Genomic DNA, 17,573 nt, shown 5'->3' with positions numbered 1-17,573 from the left:
CTCCACCTTGGGTTTCTCTATGTGGATCATCATCTACTTGGTGGTAAGGATTATATGAAAGATGGCACTTAAGTATATAAGAAATGATGAGCTAATTGTTTAATGCTGATTCTTTAATCAACATCCCCAAGAAGAAACATTCAGTAGGCAAACCATCACTACTACTGCTTAAGGAAAATAAACTTACATTTTGGCTTTTTAGTAAATACAAGTATAGATAACTAATAAAAGTATAATATTAGTGAGAAAAAAATAAAGAAGAGGAAAAAGAAAAATGGGATTCCTAGACCCATCTCATGGATAAGAGAGAACAAAGGGTTGAGGGCAGAGAGAGAGAGGAAGGAAATGTGATGGGGGTACCTCAGGGCAAAAGAACAGGGAACCAATTTGGAAAGGAGCAAACTTTATGGACATCTTGTTTATGCAGTGCCCTTGTCACTCTGGCATGTCTTAATTTGTGTGGTTAGATTTATTTAGTCACTTGATCCAAAGTCTACAATTAATTGCAGCACATAGGAAGTACTGTCACTTGTGGTCAAGGGCATAGGTTCTGGAGATTATATTTCCATCTCTGACCTTAACAAGTATATAAGCTCTCTGAACATCTGTTTCCTTATCTGTAAAATGATATCCCCGTGAGTTCTTACCTCTGACAATTATTGTGTTAATAAATACTTTAAAAATTGGTATGGGAGGTACTTAGCATCACTTCTAACCCATAGTAAAAGCTCAATCAATTGATCTTCTTCTTCTTTCCCGTTCTCCTTCTCTCCCTCCTTCTTCTTACTATTATGATTACTATTAGGCATCCACCATATTGTCAGTGATGACTGGAGAAAGCTTTACTCTCCCAATAAGCCATTGGAAAACAAGGGCACTTTTTAGTGTTTATTACCAGAAGTAACCATAATGTCACTTTTATTCATCTGACTCATTCTCTCCCGAGTGATTTATTTACACATTCTATTGTATTAGTCTTTCTTTTCCATGGTGTGAAAAAAAGAGCATGGCTTAGTGATGAAGCAAAGAGGTAGAAATTTAGTGACTTTGGTCCTGCCTGTGCTCCAATTCCTATTTGGTTTAGGGCAAGTAATTTAAATTTCCTGCACCTAAATATCTTCAGCTGAAACAGAAATGAAATGTAATAATCACATAGGGCTATTAGAAATGTCTAAGTAAAAAGCATACACATTTTAACACTAAGTTCAGAACTTTATAGAAAACTAAGTGGGTTGCTTAAGTTAGTATGTTTCTGTAGATATGACACTAAGACATTAAGAAAATGCCACAGTAAAGTTCATTGATATGCTAGGTTTAAAAAATAGTTACTTGACTTTCTTATTGTGTGCTTCTAATTTATGTTTTTCCACCTAATAGAAAATAGACCCTACCACTTCAAATCCCTGGTTGCATTCATTTCACCATCATTACTTTTCATTTAAGTCAGCAGGGTTTTCTTGTCTTGTTTCAGGATTTGTGGATTTGACCCTCCATGATCAGGTCCACCTTCTGGAATGTGCGTGGCTAGAGATCCTCATGATTGGTCTTGTCTGGCGCTCCATGGAGCACCCAGGGAAGCTCCTGTTTGCTCCGAACTTGCTCCTGGACAGGTGAGTGACCTAGCTGTAGCTTGGGGGAAGCACATTCTTGATAATCACCAGTTTGATCCTGAAGCTCCTTTATTCAGCATTCCACGAACCTTCCAAGAACTTTATCAGATATATTTACAAATGGGTGGATTCCGGTGATGTAGGGTAGTCGAGTTCACAGAAGGCTAAGGATAACTGTCTGCCTGATGTCTCCCCAGATTAGCTCTCTCATTTCTAAAATATACATGTATATTGTATATGTATATTTATATATACATATATGCATGTATCAATATATATACACATATGTATGTATCAATATATATACACATATGTATTTGTGTGTATTTACAAAATTATGAACTGTAATTTTCTAACTTCACCTTCATCTTGTGTTATATCAAAGAATGATGAGTAACTTTCCTTTAATTAAAATCTTTTTTTGGCTCATACATCCAAACCACAATAGTCTCTTCATTTCCTTTTCCAATTTTGCCATCAGTAAATGAAGAAATTTGAACAGAGTTCTGAAGACCACTTCCAGTTTTATGAATTCATAAAAGTTAACTTGCTTATTTTAGAAAATGAAGATTTCAGTTTTCAACTGTGCCACCTTATTGCATGTATTCTATTTGGGTTGACTTGGAATGTGAGTCCTATGCTTCTTTCTTATTCGGTCATTGCTTAGAGTAATCGAATTTAGACATTATTTAACAGCAGCTACCACTGACAGAGTCCCTACCCAGCACCAGCTGCTGTGCTGAATACTTTACATACATGATCTCATTTAATCATCATAGCACTCCCGGGAAGCCTTATCATTCACGTTTTACCAGAAAGGAAGCTAAGTTTCAGAGACATTCTGCTACTTGCAAAGAGCATTGAGCTAGCCGGTGGTGGAGCCAGGATTGGAATTCAAGATCTGTCTGTCTCTGGCACACTCAGGTTGGCTCCTGCCCTGTGCACACATCCTTCACACTCTTTCCTCATCAGCAATGCCTTCTCTGCTCTGCTGCTGTGACTTTTTGTTACCAGATGTACCTTGTCTTTACGGATGACGTAATCATTTGAATAAGAAAGATCCATCTTTTAGTTGTTTTTTGCAGACTTTTTTTTTGCCTCTGCTCATCAGTCCAAGGCTGCCAGGTTGCACGCGATGCATCTTTGTGCTTTCCTTCCTTTCGGAGCGCCACGCTGCCCCCTCATCTCCTGTCCTGCTCTGGGTTCCTTCCCTACACCTGCCAAACCGCCTGGAACAGAGTTCTGGCAGCCTCTATTTATTTAAATACTGGAGAATTGTATCCGTATTGGTTACTGTTTCATCATTTTGTGTTATTATAGCTTTTTTCATCATTTTGTGTTATTATAGCATCGTCAACAGTGATGATGCTGTTCAACAAGCAGCTCTTTCTTTCCATGGAATATAGTCCCGTATCACAGTTTTGTGGACTGATCGAGAACGGTCACTGGTCTGGTTCCGTAGAACTGCCCTCACACGGTATTTAGCCTGCCTTTTAGAGGATGTCTCTACAGTGCTTCTTCACTTCTTTTCCTTCCTTTCCCTTCCCTTTCCTTCCCTTGTTTCTCTTGTCATTTTTCCCTTCCACCTCTTTTTGCCTGTTTTCCTTTGCTTTCCTCTTTCCTTCCTTTTTTTTTTTTTTTTGGCCTATCTCCTCTTCCTCCTCCCCCTTTTTCTGCTGCTTTTAAAATTTTTCTGTTACAGTCATGTCATTCCATGACCAAGTTATAATAAATTTGCAGATGAAAATCATAGACCACATACAATGTTTCTCCACAATAGACTGGAAGGTGTCTTCAGGGTTTAGGATATTGGGGACATTCCTGACTGAATTGATGGTTTCCATGATTTACTACCTCATCCATGTTTGCCTTCTTAGGTACACACTTCCTGAGAGCAATCATCAGGCATTGCATTTTAGATATGAAAGCGTTTGTGACATCACCTCACCCCAATGAAACTCATTTTGCCAGCAAGGTGATATTGTGTAGGATCTTATCAACCACCTGCCTTTCTTTTCCACACACTGTCAGTGTGCTTAATTTTCTCCCATGTTTCTCACTGCAGTGTCAGTGACTGAGTTCTCATTTCTCTCCATTCCTACTTTCTAAAATTCCAGATAGGAAGTTCCTACTACCTCTAGACCAGGATTTCTCAACTTCTGCACTATTGACATTTTTGGTTGGATTAGTCTTTCTTATGGAGGACTGTCCTGTGTATTTTAGGATGTTTAGCAGCATTCCTGGACTTAACCTACTAGATGCTCTCGTAGCAGCATCCCTTTCCCCAGAGATGACAACCGCAAATATCTCCAGACATTTCTAAATGTCCCCTGTGTGTGGGGGGAAGGGAGGCACAGAATTGTCCCTGGTTGAGAACCACTACTCTAGATTTTCCCATTTCAATATCCTATAAGCTCTTCAGACTCACAGTATTGAATACCTTATCTTCCTCACCACGTTTGTTCCTTTTCTTTTTTTCTATTAGTGGCATTCACCTAGACACTGAAGCTGTCAAGTTCAAGTTAACCATGGATTCCACTCCCTCCACCAGATTATCCAGTTAACTGTCAAGTCCTTCCTGCCCTGTTTCTGAAATCCACACCTCCCCTTTGTCGCCATTCCTCCCCTAGCACAGGTCCAAGTCAGCCCTCCCCAAAGGCTTGCCTCTCCACCACTGTCTTTCTCGGCCACTGGCCCTCTTGCCTTCAGTGTCTTCACCACAGGGCTGCCAGAGACTTCTTTCTAAGGCACAGCTGTCATCCTGATGCTTCCTGATTCAGCTTCCATTGGCTCTCTCCCTTCTTTAGAAAGTACTGTCTAGACTTCTTACCTTGATAATTATGAATCCCTGTTGCAAGTGTCACAGACACAAACATCAGCAGAGTGGGTCAGATAATGTAATGAGGAAGGCCAGTGGCTTTGAGTCCAAAACGGAGTTCTGGGGATTAAGTGAGCCTGGTGAGCTCTTATCCAGGCTAACAAACACCTGGGCCCTGACTTCAGCCTGAGAGCCACGAACTTGACTTCACTCTTCAAGGTTTTTTTCCACTGCTTCTGAAAGGCCCTGTACCTTTAGGACTTCTCGTCAGAATCTTGGGACCTTCTTTAAGGCCATTTCAGATGTTACTCTTCCAGAAAAGCTTCCTCAAAACTCTCTCCTCTTTAGCCAGAAAGTAGCCTTTTCTTTGTCTGTGTTCTCATGGGGTTTGGTTTCTGCTTCCCTTATTCTCCTTCTGTCACCTGTAAGTTATGATTGTATGTCTTATCTTCCCTTTCAGCTCATGAACTTCGTGCAGGCAGGAACCAGAACTTGTTCGCCTTTTTTTTTTTTTTTTTCCCTGCGGTACGCGGGCCTCTCACTGCTGTGGCTTCTCCTGTTGCGGAGTACAGGCTCCGGACGCTCAGGCTCAGCGGCCATGGCTCACAGGCCCAGCCACTCTGTGGCATGTGGGATCTTCCCGGACCGGGGCATGAACCCGTGTCCCCTGCATTGGCAGACGGACTCTCAACCAGTGCGCCACCAGGGAAGCCCCTTGTTCACCTTTTTGTCCCCTCCAATGAACAAAGTCTTCCATGATCCCCACTAAGTGTGTGTTAATTGCACTGGCCAGGGTCCCCCGGTGGCTCATGGCAGAGTCAGGAGAAGCCACGTCTTCTGATGGTCATTTCAACTGTTCTTGTCATCAAACTCACTCACATCTTATTCAGGGCTACTTAATTCCTGGTTTAGACCCTTCTAGACTTTGAAGAAATTAAGATACATTTGTTTCGAAAGGATTTTTTAAATTACTAAGTGCATTTGACTTATGCTTATACTTCTGCTTATATTCCACAAACCTGTTAAATTCTGAATGAAGATAAACAGAGGATCTTATTTTTCTTCCATCACTAGACCCACTATGGAGTAAAATCCTCCAGGTCTTAATACATTTAAGAACATTTACATACATACATTTCTAATCATGTTAATGATTAGAAAAATATATAAATAAATATAAATTATATAAATAATATTATTTTTAAAAATATGGTCTATAGTATATAATTTTCTATATTTTTCTAATTATTAACATGTACCTAAATATTATAAAATTTCAATATTATTAAGTTACTCTCTTGGTATTAGAAGATAACTGCTTTTGATGACAATGATATATGCATAACAGTAAAAAATATTGTGACCAGCAACCCATTTGAAATTTTATATACCTGGAAGATGACTTTTGAGTGATAGTTGAGAGCACTGTTTATGTTTTTGCCTTGCAGGCTCCCAACCCTGTTGATAACATTCAGCTTTCTGATTAACATCAGTCACCTTGATCTCCCTTTTGCTCTTTTCCCATCCTTTTGCACATTGTAAACATTTTCTGTAACAAACTGTAGAAATCCATGAGTTTCAAAGCCAAGTATTTGAGAGCTGGTAAACAAAAGATGAGTGTTAGCTGCATCATTTTTATTTTATCTCAGGCTTTGTGATACTACCTTTGCAAAGTCGGCCTCCATAGGGTGTTTACATCTGCACAGACATGGAGACAAGAGAAAGCCAGAAGTCCCAAGGAGTCCTGTCACCCAGGGATTATCAACGTTGCTAACTAGAGACAAGGGTTTATCTGTGATAGATTATAATGATATCCTGTTTTCTTAAGCCTTCTTTGCAAATACAGGCACTTGTGCTTTCCAAGGCTATCAAGAGGATAGAATATACCTCAGTCTTTCCTTGTAATTACTCAATGTTAGTATTGGCAAATGGGGTTTAGTGATTATAGGAATATAAAAAAATTGCTGGGTTACCATCCCACACTTGTGAGCAGAGGACTGTATTTCCTATCTAGCATCCAATTCAAAAGAGTTATTGCTTGATTTACTCCCGATGATAACCCATGATATCTTGATTCTGGTAGTTTATAGCTTTCCTGGTAGTCATATGCTTGAAGGCTAATTTTATCCTTGCCACTTAGCCTACCCACAGTTTCCAGTTCTTCCCTGTATCTTGCATCAGTGAGTTCCAAGCACTTAATGCAGTCTTTTCTTCCTGTGAAAACCAAGAAATAAAGCTTATTATCAGGTATTAATAGAGAACCCAGTAATTTCTCTCAGTGTGTGTGTGTAGGTGTGTGTATTTTATAAGAGGGAAGTTAAAGATAATAAGAACACCTGTGAAAGTAATCAGGAAATGGAGAAAACTCATTTTCCATTCTAGCACCTAATCCTTTGGTGTGTTTTGGCACCAGAAAACACAAAATATGTCCTCTGTGTCAACTAGGAATGCACCTCTTCGTTTAGTCCTGCTTGAGTGCTCACCCTGGAAAAACAGAGACAGAAAACAGAAGCAAAAGTGTTCAATATAAGTCATTCCTTGTGGGATCTCTTTGTTTTTGCAGGAGTAAAGTTTACTATAGCTGGAAGGCAGATGTGATGTTAGAGGACACAGTGTAAATTGCCAGTTCAGTAAGACTATCCAGTTTCCAGAGCACTGTCTAAATTCTGTTTTGCTGGCGCCATCCATGCTAACAAATTCTGAGAAATATTTGTGGATTTCTCAGTGAAGCCAAAGCACTCTCTTTCGATTCCTATTCACTCTCAGAGAAAAAAAACTATTCATCCATTTGAAAGCAAAGCTTAATTCGACAAGAAGAATATTCCCTCTACCAAGCGTCTGGCCAGAGGGTTGTTGATCTAGCTCTTTCCATCGCTCCTGCATCAGGAGGCTCTGTCTGTAGGAAATAATATTGGACAACAGAAAGTTCTTTGACTTGTAGGCATGGAATAGGAATAAGTTCTCTTCCTTAAGAGAAAAACAGGTTGTTGCACTGGAGAGAACATTTTGCTTCTTCTACTAAATAGCTGACTGTTTTCAGACCATAAATTCACTTTAAACTGAAAAAAAAGTCATTTTCTAGAAGCAAGAGCATGCTCATTTCAAGTTATTTATTGTAAATATTTCAGAAAAAAACATGCAGATAAAAACATGCAAATGAAACAATGCTTCCAGCAAATGCTTTTACTGGCCTTTTTTTTATTGGCCTTTTAAATTTTTTTCCCTGTGTAAAACTTGATGTAAATTCTTTGCATATTTTTTTCACTTGGAAGAGTGAAAAAGGAAAGTTCGGAAATAAGTTGATAAATTCAGAATGTAATTTGTTTAAAGGTTTCTTGGGCATAAAAAGAAGGACCTTCCTTTATGTTCCCTTTTTAGATTTCTTCTCTCTGAAAAATGTATGCTCTACTGAAGGGGGATATTATAGTAGCAGGGGCAGCAGGTGGGTGGGGGAGTGATCAGCTCCTCAGCAAAGTCAGTCCTGGGCAGGAGACAGCTTCGGTTACTCCAGTGGCTTTGCTGGAGTCCCTCATAACTTTCCAGGCTTGTGTTGGTTTGCATCCCTATATGGCCCATTCATATCCTAAGAACTTTGTTCATAACTTTTTTTTTTGCTCTACCTTATAGAGTTGGATGAGGAAAGAAAAGAAAGGAAGCCAACCTTTATGTAACTTCTTTAATCTGTACAGTAGTGTGTTGGGTTATCTTCTATACTATATTTTATTCATTATGTGAGAATACAAGTAGCAAAGGGTTTTACCAGCTTGTATTCTTGGCTCTGGATCCTTTGGTTCTTTCCAGTTCTGAGTCCTGAATTACTCAAGAGCAGATGCCAATTGATTGATTCTTTAAGTCTTTGGTGCAGAGTTCTGACAAATCCTGGGAATATGAAACTGTAAACTGCAGAGAAGAAAAATTGAGGCCAAAAGAAGAGAGAAATTAGCCAAGCTGCTAATATTACTGCTATCTCTGATTGAAAAGGTATCAAAATATCTATTGGACTAAAACCCAATTTCATTACACACTTTAAGTGGGTCAATTATGTGATATGTGAATTATATCTCAATAAAAATATTAAACACACACACACACACACACACACATATTGGAGTTTTGGAAAAAGTCAATTTGACCAACAAGACCTTCAATCATGAAAGCACCTGTAGGGGTTCTACTGGAAAAAGGTAAAAAACAAAACATTCAAATCAAGATTTCACCTTAAAAACAAAGCAATTAAATAGTGCTTTGTTATAAAGGGTGCTAAGCCACAAGTCTTTAACTCCTCAAGAGGAATCAGCCTATAAACAGTAAGGATCCACTTAATATAAAATTGCCCCAGAGGAAAAGGCATAATTCCAACCAAAGAATTAATCCTGTGTAAGAGGTTAATTTAACTTTTCTTACATGTTTACCTACCACATTATTTTTGCATTTGCCATAAATTGTTAACAATTAAACTTGCTAATTGATTTAAAATACAATCATCATAATATTTTTGACAGTTTAATTCTAAAATATCTTGATATTATTTAAGTCACACATGCTACATAGAGGTAATCACATAATCCCTCTCTCATATCTGCTTTAATTGCAGCTGCTTTTCCATAGTCGGAATTAGAAAGATCCTTATTTGTTCTATGAGTGCAATTAAAATCCATTGATAAAGGGAGATAACACAACTTCAAGTCTGTGTTAGTTAGGATTCAGTTTAAGTCAACTCAGTAGATATTTATTGAGTACGTCCATGTCTCTAGGGTTCTGCCTGATACTGGAGGATATGAAAAAAATGTGTAAGAGGCAGACCTATCCTCAGGGAACTCACTGTCTAGTGGTAGAGTAATGTTGGTGTACAAATGAATGCAGGCAAAAGCAAGACATTATAAACAAGCCTCCACCACACCCCACATCATTCGTGTCTAGTTTAGCTTCCTCCATCACTTTTTTTTTTAAATTGAGATACAATTGACATAACATTATATTGTACAACATATGTATACAACGTATGAGTTGATATATGTAGGTATTATAAAATGATCACCACAGTAAGTCGAGTTAACATCCATCACCACAAATAGTTGTATATTTTCCTACGACGAGAAATTTTAAGGTCTACTCTCTTACCAACTTTCAAATATACAGTAAAGTTTTATTAACTATAGTCACGAGGCTGTACATTACCATCCCCAGAACTTATTTATCTTTTAACTGAAAGTTTGTACCTTTTCACTATCTTCACCCATTTTGCCCACCACCCACCTCGGGCAACCACCAATTTGTTCTCTGTATCTTTGAGCCTGGTGGATTTGTTTTTTTCTAAGATTCCACATATAAGTGATATCATACTGTGATGTGTCTCTCACTGTCTGACTTATTTCACTTAGCATAAGGCCCTCAAAGTCTATCCATGTTATCACAAATGGCAGGATTTCCGTCTTTTTATGGCTGAATAATATTTCCTTATATATATGTGTATATATATATATATATATATATATATAAACTTTTTCTTTATCCATTCATCCATTGATGGACACTTAGGTTACTTCCATGCCTTGGCTATTGTAAATAATGCTGCAATGAACATGGAGGTGCAGATATCTTTTCAAATTAGTGTTTTCATTTTCTTTGGATAAATGCCCAGAAGAGGAATTTCTGGATCATATGGTAGTTCTATTCTTAAATTTTTGAGGAACCACCATCCTGTGTTCCATAGCAGCCACCCAATTTACATTCTTACCAACAGTGCACAGAAGGGTTCCCTTTTCTCCACATCCTCACCAACACGTTATTTCTTCTCTTTTTTTTTTGAATATAATTAAATTAATTTTTTTGTACAGCAGGTTCATTTTAGTTATCCTTTTTATACATATTAGTGTATGTATGTCAATCCCAATCTCCCAATTCATCCCCCCAACCCCCCCAACACCCCACTGCTTTCCCCCCTTGGTGTCCATACGTTGGTTCTCTACATCTGTGTCTCAATTTCTGCCCTGCAAACCGGTTCATCTGTACCATTTTTCTAGGTTCCACATATATGCGTTAATATACGATATTTGTTTCTCTCTTTCTGACTTACTTCACTCTGTATGACAGTCTCTAGATTCATCCACGTCTCTACAAATGACCCAATTTCGTTCCTTTATCTGGCTGAGTAATGTCCCATTGTATATATGTGCCACATCTTCTTTATCCATTCATCTGTTGATGGGCATTTAGATTGCTTCCATGACCTGGCTATTGTAAATAGTGCTGCAATGAATATTAGGGTGCATGTGTCTTTTTGGACTATGGTTTTCTCTGGGTATATGCCCAGTAGTGGGATTGCTGGGTCATATGGTAATTCTATTTTTAGTTTTTTAAGGAACCTCCATACTGTTCTCCATAGCGGCTCTATCAATTTACATTCCCACCAACAGTGCAAGAGGGTTCCCTTTTCTCCACACCCTCTCCAGCATTTGTTGTTTGTAGATTTTCTGATGATGCCCATTCTAACTGGTGTGAGGTGATACCTCACTATAGTTTTGATTTGCATTTCTCTAATAATTAGTGATGTTGAGCAGCTTTTCATGTGCTTCTTGGCGATATGTATGTCTTCTCTGGAGAAATGTCTGTTTAGGTCTTCTGCCCATTTTTGGATTGGGTTGTTTGTTTTTTTAATATTGAGCTGCATGAGCTGTTTATATATTTTGGAGATTAATCCTTTGTCCATTGATTCATTTGCAAATATTTTCTCCCATTCTGAGGGTTGTCTTTTTGTCTTATTTGTAGTTTCCTTTGCTGTGCAAAAGCTTTTAAGTTTCATTAGGTCCCATTTGTTTATTTTTGTTTTTATTTCCATTACTCTATGAGGTGGATCAAAAAACATCTTGCTGTGATTTATGTCAAAGAGTGTTCTTCCTATGTTTTCCTCTAAGAGTTTTATAGTGTCCGGTCTTACATTTAGGTCTCCAATCCATTTTTTTTTTTTTTTTTTTTTTTGCGGTATGTGGGCCTCTCACTGTTGTGGCCTCTCCCGCTGCGGAGCACAGGTTCCGGATGCGCAGGCCCAGCGGCCATGGCTCACGGGCCCAGCCGCTCCGCGGCATATGGGATCCTCCCAGACCGGGGCACGAACCCGTATCCCCTGCATCGGCAGGTGGACTCTCAACCACTGCGCCACCAGGGAGGCCCTCCAATCCATTTTGAGTTTATTTTTGTGTACGGTGTTAGTGAGTGTTCTAATTTTATTCTTTTACATGCAGCTGTCCAGTTTTCCCAATACCACTTATTGAAGAGACTGTCTTTTCTTCATTGTATATCCTTGCCTCCTTTGTCATAGATAAGTTGACCATATGTACGTGGGTTTATCTCTGGGCTTTCTATTCTGTTCCATTGATCTATATTTCTGTTTTTGTGCCAGTACCATATTGTCTTCATTACTGTAGCATTGTAGTATAGTCTGAAGTCAGGGAGTCTGATTCCTCCAGCTCCGTTTTCTTCCCTCAAGACTGCTTTGGCTATTCAGGATCTCTTTTGTGTCTCCATAGAAATTTTAAAATATTTTATTCTAGTTCTGTAAAAAAGTGCCTTTGGTAATTTGATAGGGGTTGCATTGAATCTGTAGACTGCTTTGGGTAGTATGGTCATTTTCACAATATTGATTCTTCCAATCCAAGAAAATGGTATATCTCTCCACCTATTTATATCATCTTTAATTTCTTTCATCAGTTTCTTATACTTTTCTGCATACAGGTCTTTTGTCTCCCTAGGTAGGTTTATTCCTAGGTATTTTATTCTTTTTGTTGCAGTGATAAATGGGAGTGTTTCCTTCATTTCTCTTTCAGATTTTTCATCATTAGTGTATAGGAATACAAGAGATTTCTGTGCATTAATTTTCTATCCTGCAACTTTACCAAATGCATCTATTAGCTCTAGTAGTTTTCTGGTGGCATCTTTAGGATTCTCTATGTATAGTATCATGTCATCTGCAAACAGTGACAGTTTTACTTCTTCTTTTCCAATTTGTATTCCTTTTATTTCTTTTTCTTCTCTGATTGCTGTGGCTAGGACTTCCAAAACTATGTTGAATAACAGTGGTGATAGTGGACATCCTTGTCTTCTTCCTGATCTTAGAGGAAATGCTTTCAGTTTTTCACCATTGAGAATGATGTTTGCTGTGGGTGTGTCATATATGCCTTTATTTTGTTGAGGTAGATTCCCTCTATGCCTACTTTCTGTAGAGTTTTTACCATAAATGTGTGTTGAATTTTATCAGAAGCCTTTTCTTCATCTATGGAGATGATCATATGGTATTTATTCTTCAATTTCTTAATATGGTGTATCACATTGATTGATTTGCTTATATTGAAGAATCCTTGCGTCCCTGGGATAAATCCCACTTGATCGTGGTGTATGACCCTTTTAATGTGTTGTTGGACTCTGTTTGCTAGTATTTTGTTGAGGATTTTTGCATCTGTATTCATGAGTGATACTGGTCTGTAATTTTCTTTTTTTTTAGTATCTTTGTCTGGTTTTGGTATCAGGGTGATGGTGGCCTTGTAGAATGAGTTTGGGTGTGTTCCTTCCTCTGCAATGTTTTGGAAGAGTTTGAGAAGGATGGGTGTTAGCTGTTCTCTAAATGTTTGATAGAATTCACCTGTGAAGCCATCTGGTCCTGGACTTTTGTTTGTTGGAAGATTTTTAATCACAGTTTCAATTTCATTACTTGTGATTGGTCTGTTCATATTTTCTATTTCTTGCTGGTTCAGTCTTGGGAGGTTATAGCTTTCTAAGAATGTGTCCATTTCTTCCAGGTTGTCCATTTTATTGGCATAGAGTTGCCTGTAGTAGTCTCTTAGGATGCTTTGTATTTCTGTGGTGTCTGCTGTAATTTCTCCTTTTTCATTTCTGATTTTATTGATTTGAGTCCTCTCCCTCTTTTTCTTGATGAGTCTGGCTAATGGTTTATCAATATTGTTTATCTTCTCAAAGAACCAGCTTTTAGTTTTATTGATCTTTGCTATTGTTCTCTTTGTTTCTATTTCATTTATTTCTGCTCTGATCTTTATGATTTCTTTCCTTCTGCTAACTTTGGGTTTTGTTTGTTCTTCTTTCTCTAGTTCCTTTAGGTGTAAGGTTAGATTGTTTATTTGAGGTGTTTCTTGTTTCCTGAGGTAGGCTTGTATTGCTATAAACTTCCCTCATAGAACTGCTTTTGCTGCATCCCACAGGTTTTGGATTATCGTGTTCTCATTGTCATTTGTTTCTAGGTATTTTTTGATTTCCTCTTTGATTTCTGCAGTGAACTCTTGGTCATTTAGTAACGTGCTGTTTAGCCTCCATTTGTTTGTGTTTTTTACGTTTTTTTCCATGTAATTGATTTCTAATCTCATAGAGTTGTGTTCAGAAAAGATGCTTGATATGATTTCAATTTTCTTAAATTTACTGCGGCTTGATTTGTGACCCAAGATGTGATCTATCCTGGAGAATGCTCCGTGTGCACTTCAGAAGAAAGTGTAATCTGCTGTTTTTGGATGTAATGTCCTATAAATGTCAATTAAATCTATCTGGTCTATTGTGTCATTTAAAGCTTCTGTTTCCTTATTAATTTTCTGTTTGGATGATCTGTCCATTGGTGTAAGTGAGGTGTTAAAGTCCCCCACTATTATTGTGTTACTGTCGATTTCCTCTTTTATAGCTGTTAGCAGTTGCCTTATGTATTGAGGTGCTCCTATGTTGGTTGCATATATATTTATAACTGTTATACCTTCTTATTGGATTGTTCCCTTGATCATTATGTAGTGTTCTTCCTGTCTCTTGTAACATTCTTCATTTTAAAGTGTATTTTATCTGTTATGAGTATTGCTACTCCAGCTTTCTTTTGATTTCCATTTGTATGCAATATCATTTTTCATCCCCTCACTTTCAGTCTGTATGTGTCCCTAGGTCTGAAATGGGTCTCTTGTAGACAGCATATATATGGGTCTTGTTTTTGTATCCATTCAGTGAGCCTGTGTCTTTTGGTTGGAGCATTTAATCCATTCACATTTAAGGTAATTATCGATATGTATGTTCTTATGACCATTTTGTTAATTGTTTTGTGTTTGTTTTTGTAGGTCCGTTTCTTCCCTTTTTTTTCCCTCTTAGAGAAGTTCCTTTAGCATTTGTTGTAGAGCTGGTTTGGTGGTGGTGAATTCTCTTAGCTTTTGCTTGTCTGTAAAGCTTTTGATTTCTCCATCGAATCTGAATGAATCCTTGCTGGGTAGAGTAATCTTGGTTGTATGTTCTTCCCTTTCATCACTTTAAATATGTCTTGCCACTGCCTTCTGGCTTGTAGAGTTTCTGCTGAGAAATCAGCTGTTAACCTTACGGGAGTTCACTTGTGTATTATTTGTCATTTTTCCCTTGCTGCTTTCAATAATTTTTCTTTGTCTTTAATTTTTGCCAATTTGATTACTATGTGTCTCAGCGTGTTTCTCCTTGGGTTTATCCTGTATGGGACTCTCTGCACTTCCTGGACTTGGGTGTTTATTTCCTTTCCCATGTTAGGGAAGTTTTCGACTATAATCTCTTGAAATACTTTTTCAGTTCCTTCTGCTCTCTCTTCTCCTTCTGGGACCCCTATAATGTGAATGTTGTGTTTAATGTTGTCCCAGAGGTCTCTTAGGCTGTCTTCATTTCTTTTCATTCTTTTTTCTTTATTCTGTTCCACAGCAGTGAATTCCACCATTCTGCCTTGCAGGTCACTTATCCGTTCTTCTGCCTCAGTTATTCTGCTATTGATTCTCTCTAGTGTAGTTTTCATTTCAGTTATTGTATTGTTCATCTCTGTTTGTTTGTTCTTGAATTCTTCTAGGTCTTTGTTCAACATTTCTTGCTCTTCTTGATCTTTGCCTTCATTCTTTTTCCAGGGTCCTGGATCATCTTCACTATCATTATTCTGAATTCTTTTTCAGGAAGGTTGCCTATCTCCACTTCATTTAGTTATTTTTCTGGGGCTTTATCTTGTTCTTTCATCTGGTACATAGCCCTCTGCCTTTTCATCTTGTCTGTCTTTCTGTGAATGTGGTTTTTGTTCCATAGGCTGCAGGATTATAGTTCTTCTTGCTTCTGCTGTCTGCCCTCTGGTGGATGAGGCTATCTAAGAGGCTTGAGCAAGTTTCCTGATAGGAGGGACTGGTGGTGGGTAGAGCTGGCTGTTTCTCTGGCAGGCAGAGCTCATTAACACTTTAATCCGCTTGTCTGCTGATGCGTGGGGCTGGGTTCCCTCCCTTTTGGTTGTTTTGCCTGAGACAACCCAACACTGGAGTCTACCTGGGCTCTTTGTTGGGGCTAATGGCAGACTCTGGGAGGTCTTACACCAAGGAGTACTTCCCAGAATTTCTGCTGCCAGTGTCCTTGTCCTCACGGTAAGACACAGCCACCACCTGCCTCTGCAGGAGACCCTCCAACACTTGCAGGTAGGTCTGGTTCAGTCTCCTGTGGCATCACTGGTCCTTCCCCTGGGTTCCAATGTGCACATTACTTTGTGTGTGCCCTCCAAGAGTGGAGTCTCTGCTTCCCCCATTCCTGTCGAAGTCCTGCAATGAAATCCCGCTAGCCTTCAAAGTCTGATCTTCTAGGAATTCCTCCTCCCATGCCAGACCCCCAGGGTGGGAAGCCTGACGTGGGGCTCAGAACCTTCACTCCAGTAGGTGGACTTCTGTGGTGTTAGTGTTCTGTAGTTTGTGAGTCACCCACCCAGTGGTTATGGGATTTGATTTTATTGTGATTGTGCCCTGCTACTGTCTCATTGTGGCTTCTCCTTTGTCTTTGGATGTGGGGTATCTCTTTTGGTGAATTCCAGTGTCTTCATGTTGATGATTGTTCAGCAGTTGGTTGTGATTCCGGGGCTCTTGCAAGAGGGAGTGAGTGCATGTCCTTCTACTCCGCCATCTTGAACCAATCTCCTATTTCTTCTCTTTTTGATAATAGCCATTCTGACAGGTGTGAGGTGATATCTCTTGGTTTTGATTTGTATTTCCCTGATGATTAGTGGTGTTTGAGCACCTTTTCATGTACTTGTTGGCCATTGGTATATGTTCTTTGGAAAAATGTCTCTTTACATCCCCTGCTTATTTTTTAATCAGGTTGTTTGGTTTTTTGCTATTGAGTTGTATGAATTGTTTATACATTTTGGATATTACCTCCATATCAGATATTTGATTTGCAAATATTTTCTGCCATTTGGTAGGTTGCTTTTTCATTTCGTTGATGGTTTCCTTTGCTGTAGGAAAGCTTTTTAGTTTGAGGTACTTCCGCTCGTTTATTTTTGCTTTTGTTTCCTTTGCTATGGTGTCAAATCCAAAAAAATTATTGCTAAGACCAATGTCAAGGAGCTTACCACCTATGTTTCCTTTTAGGAGTTTTATAGTTTCAGTCTTATGTTCAAGTCTTTAATCTGTTTTGAGTTAACTTTTGTGTATGGTATAAGATAGTGGTCCAGTTTAATTCTTTTGCATGTGGCTGTTTAATTTTCTCAGCATCATTTATTAATGAGAGTCCTTTCCCCACTGTATATTTTTGGCTCCTTTGTTATAAATTAATTGACGACATATGTGTGGGTTTATTTCTGGGCTCTCTATTCTGTTCCCTTGATCTATGTGTCTATTTCTATGCCAATACCATGCTGTCTTGGTTACTATGGCTTTGTAATATAGATCGAAATCAGGGAGCATGATGCCTCCAGCTTTGTTCTTCTTTCTCAAGATTGCTTTGATATTTGGGGTCTTCTGTGGTTTAATACAAATTTTAGGATTATTTGTTCTCTTTCTGTGAAAAATGCCATTGGAACTTTGATAGGGATTGCATTGAATCTGTGGATTGCTTTAGTTAGTATGGACATTTTAACAATATTAATTCTTCCAGTCCATGAGCATGAGATATAGTTTTACCTATTTGTGTCTTCTTCAATTCCATTCATCAGCATCTTATAGTTTTCAGTGTACGGGTCTTTCACCTCCTTGGCTAAATTTATTCTTAGGTATTTTATTCTTTTTGATGCAATTGTAAATGCATCATAATATATGTTAATAAGGGACTATATGTTAATACTTCCTTATTAACGTAGAGAAACACAACTGCTTTTTGTATATTGCATTTGAATCCTGCAGCTTAACAGAATTCAT

At 38.4% G+C, this 17,573-nt stretch overlaps 1 protein-coding gene across 3 annotated transcripts in view; it reads left to right on the top strand.

Annotated features, from left to right (window-relative positions):
* ESR1 (estrogen receptor 1) overlaps positions 1 to 17,573 on the top strand; it is a 263,410-nt gene that overhangs the window by 172,414 nt on the left and 73,423 nt on the right. For all 3 annotated transcript variants that reach the window (XM_060114315.1, XM_060114314.1, XM_060114313.1), the window contains one exon: positions 1,472 to 1,610. In XM_060114315.1, coding sequence (XP_059970298.1) covers positions 1,472 to 1,610 — 139 coding nt within the window. The remainder of the gene's footprint in view (positions 1 to 1,471; positions 1,611 to 17,573) is intronic.

This window comes from Mesoplodon densirostris, chromosome 12 (genome assembly GCF_025265405.1).
Source record: "Mesoplodon densirostris isolate mMesDen1 chromosome 12, mMesDen1 primary haplotype, whole genome shotgun sequence".
NCBI classification, from domain to species: domain Eukaryota; kingdom Metazoa; phylum Chordata; class Mammalia; order Artiodactyla; family Ziphiidae; genus Mesoplodon; species Mesoplodon densirostris.
Note: the sequence above shows the minus strand (reverse complement) of the source record. Positions and strands in the feature narration are given on the sequence as shown.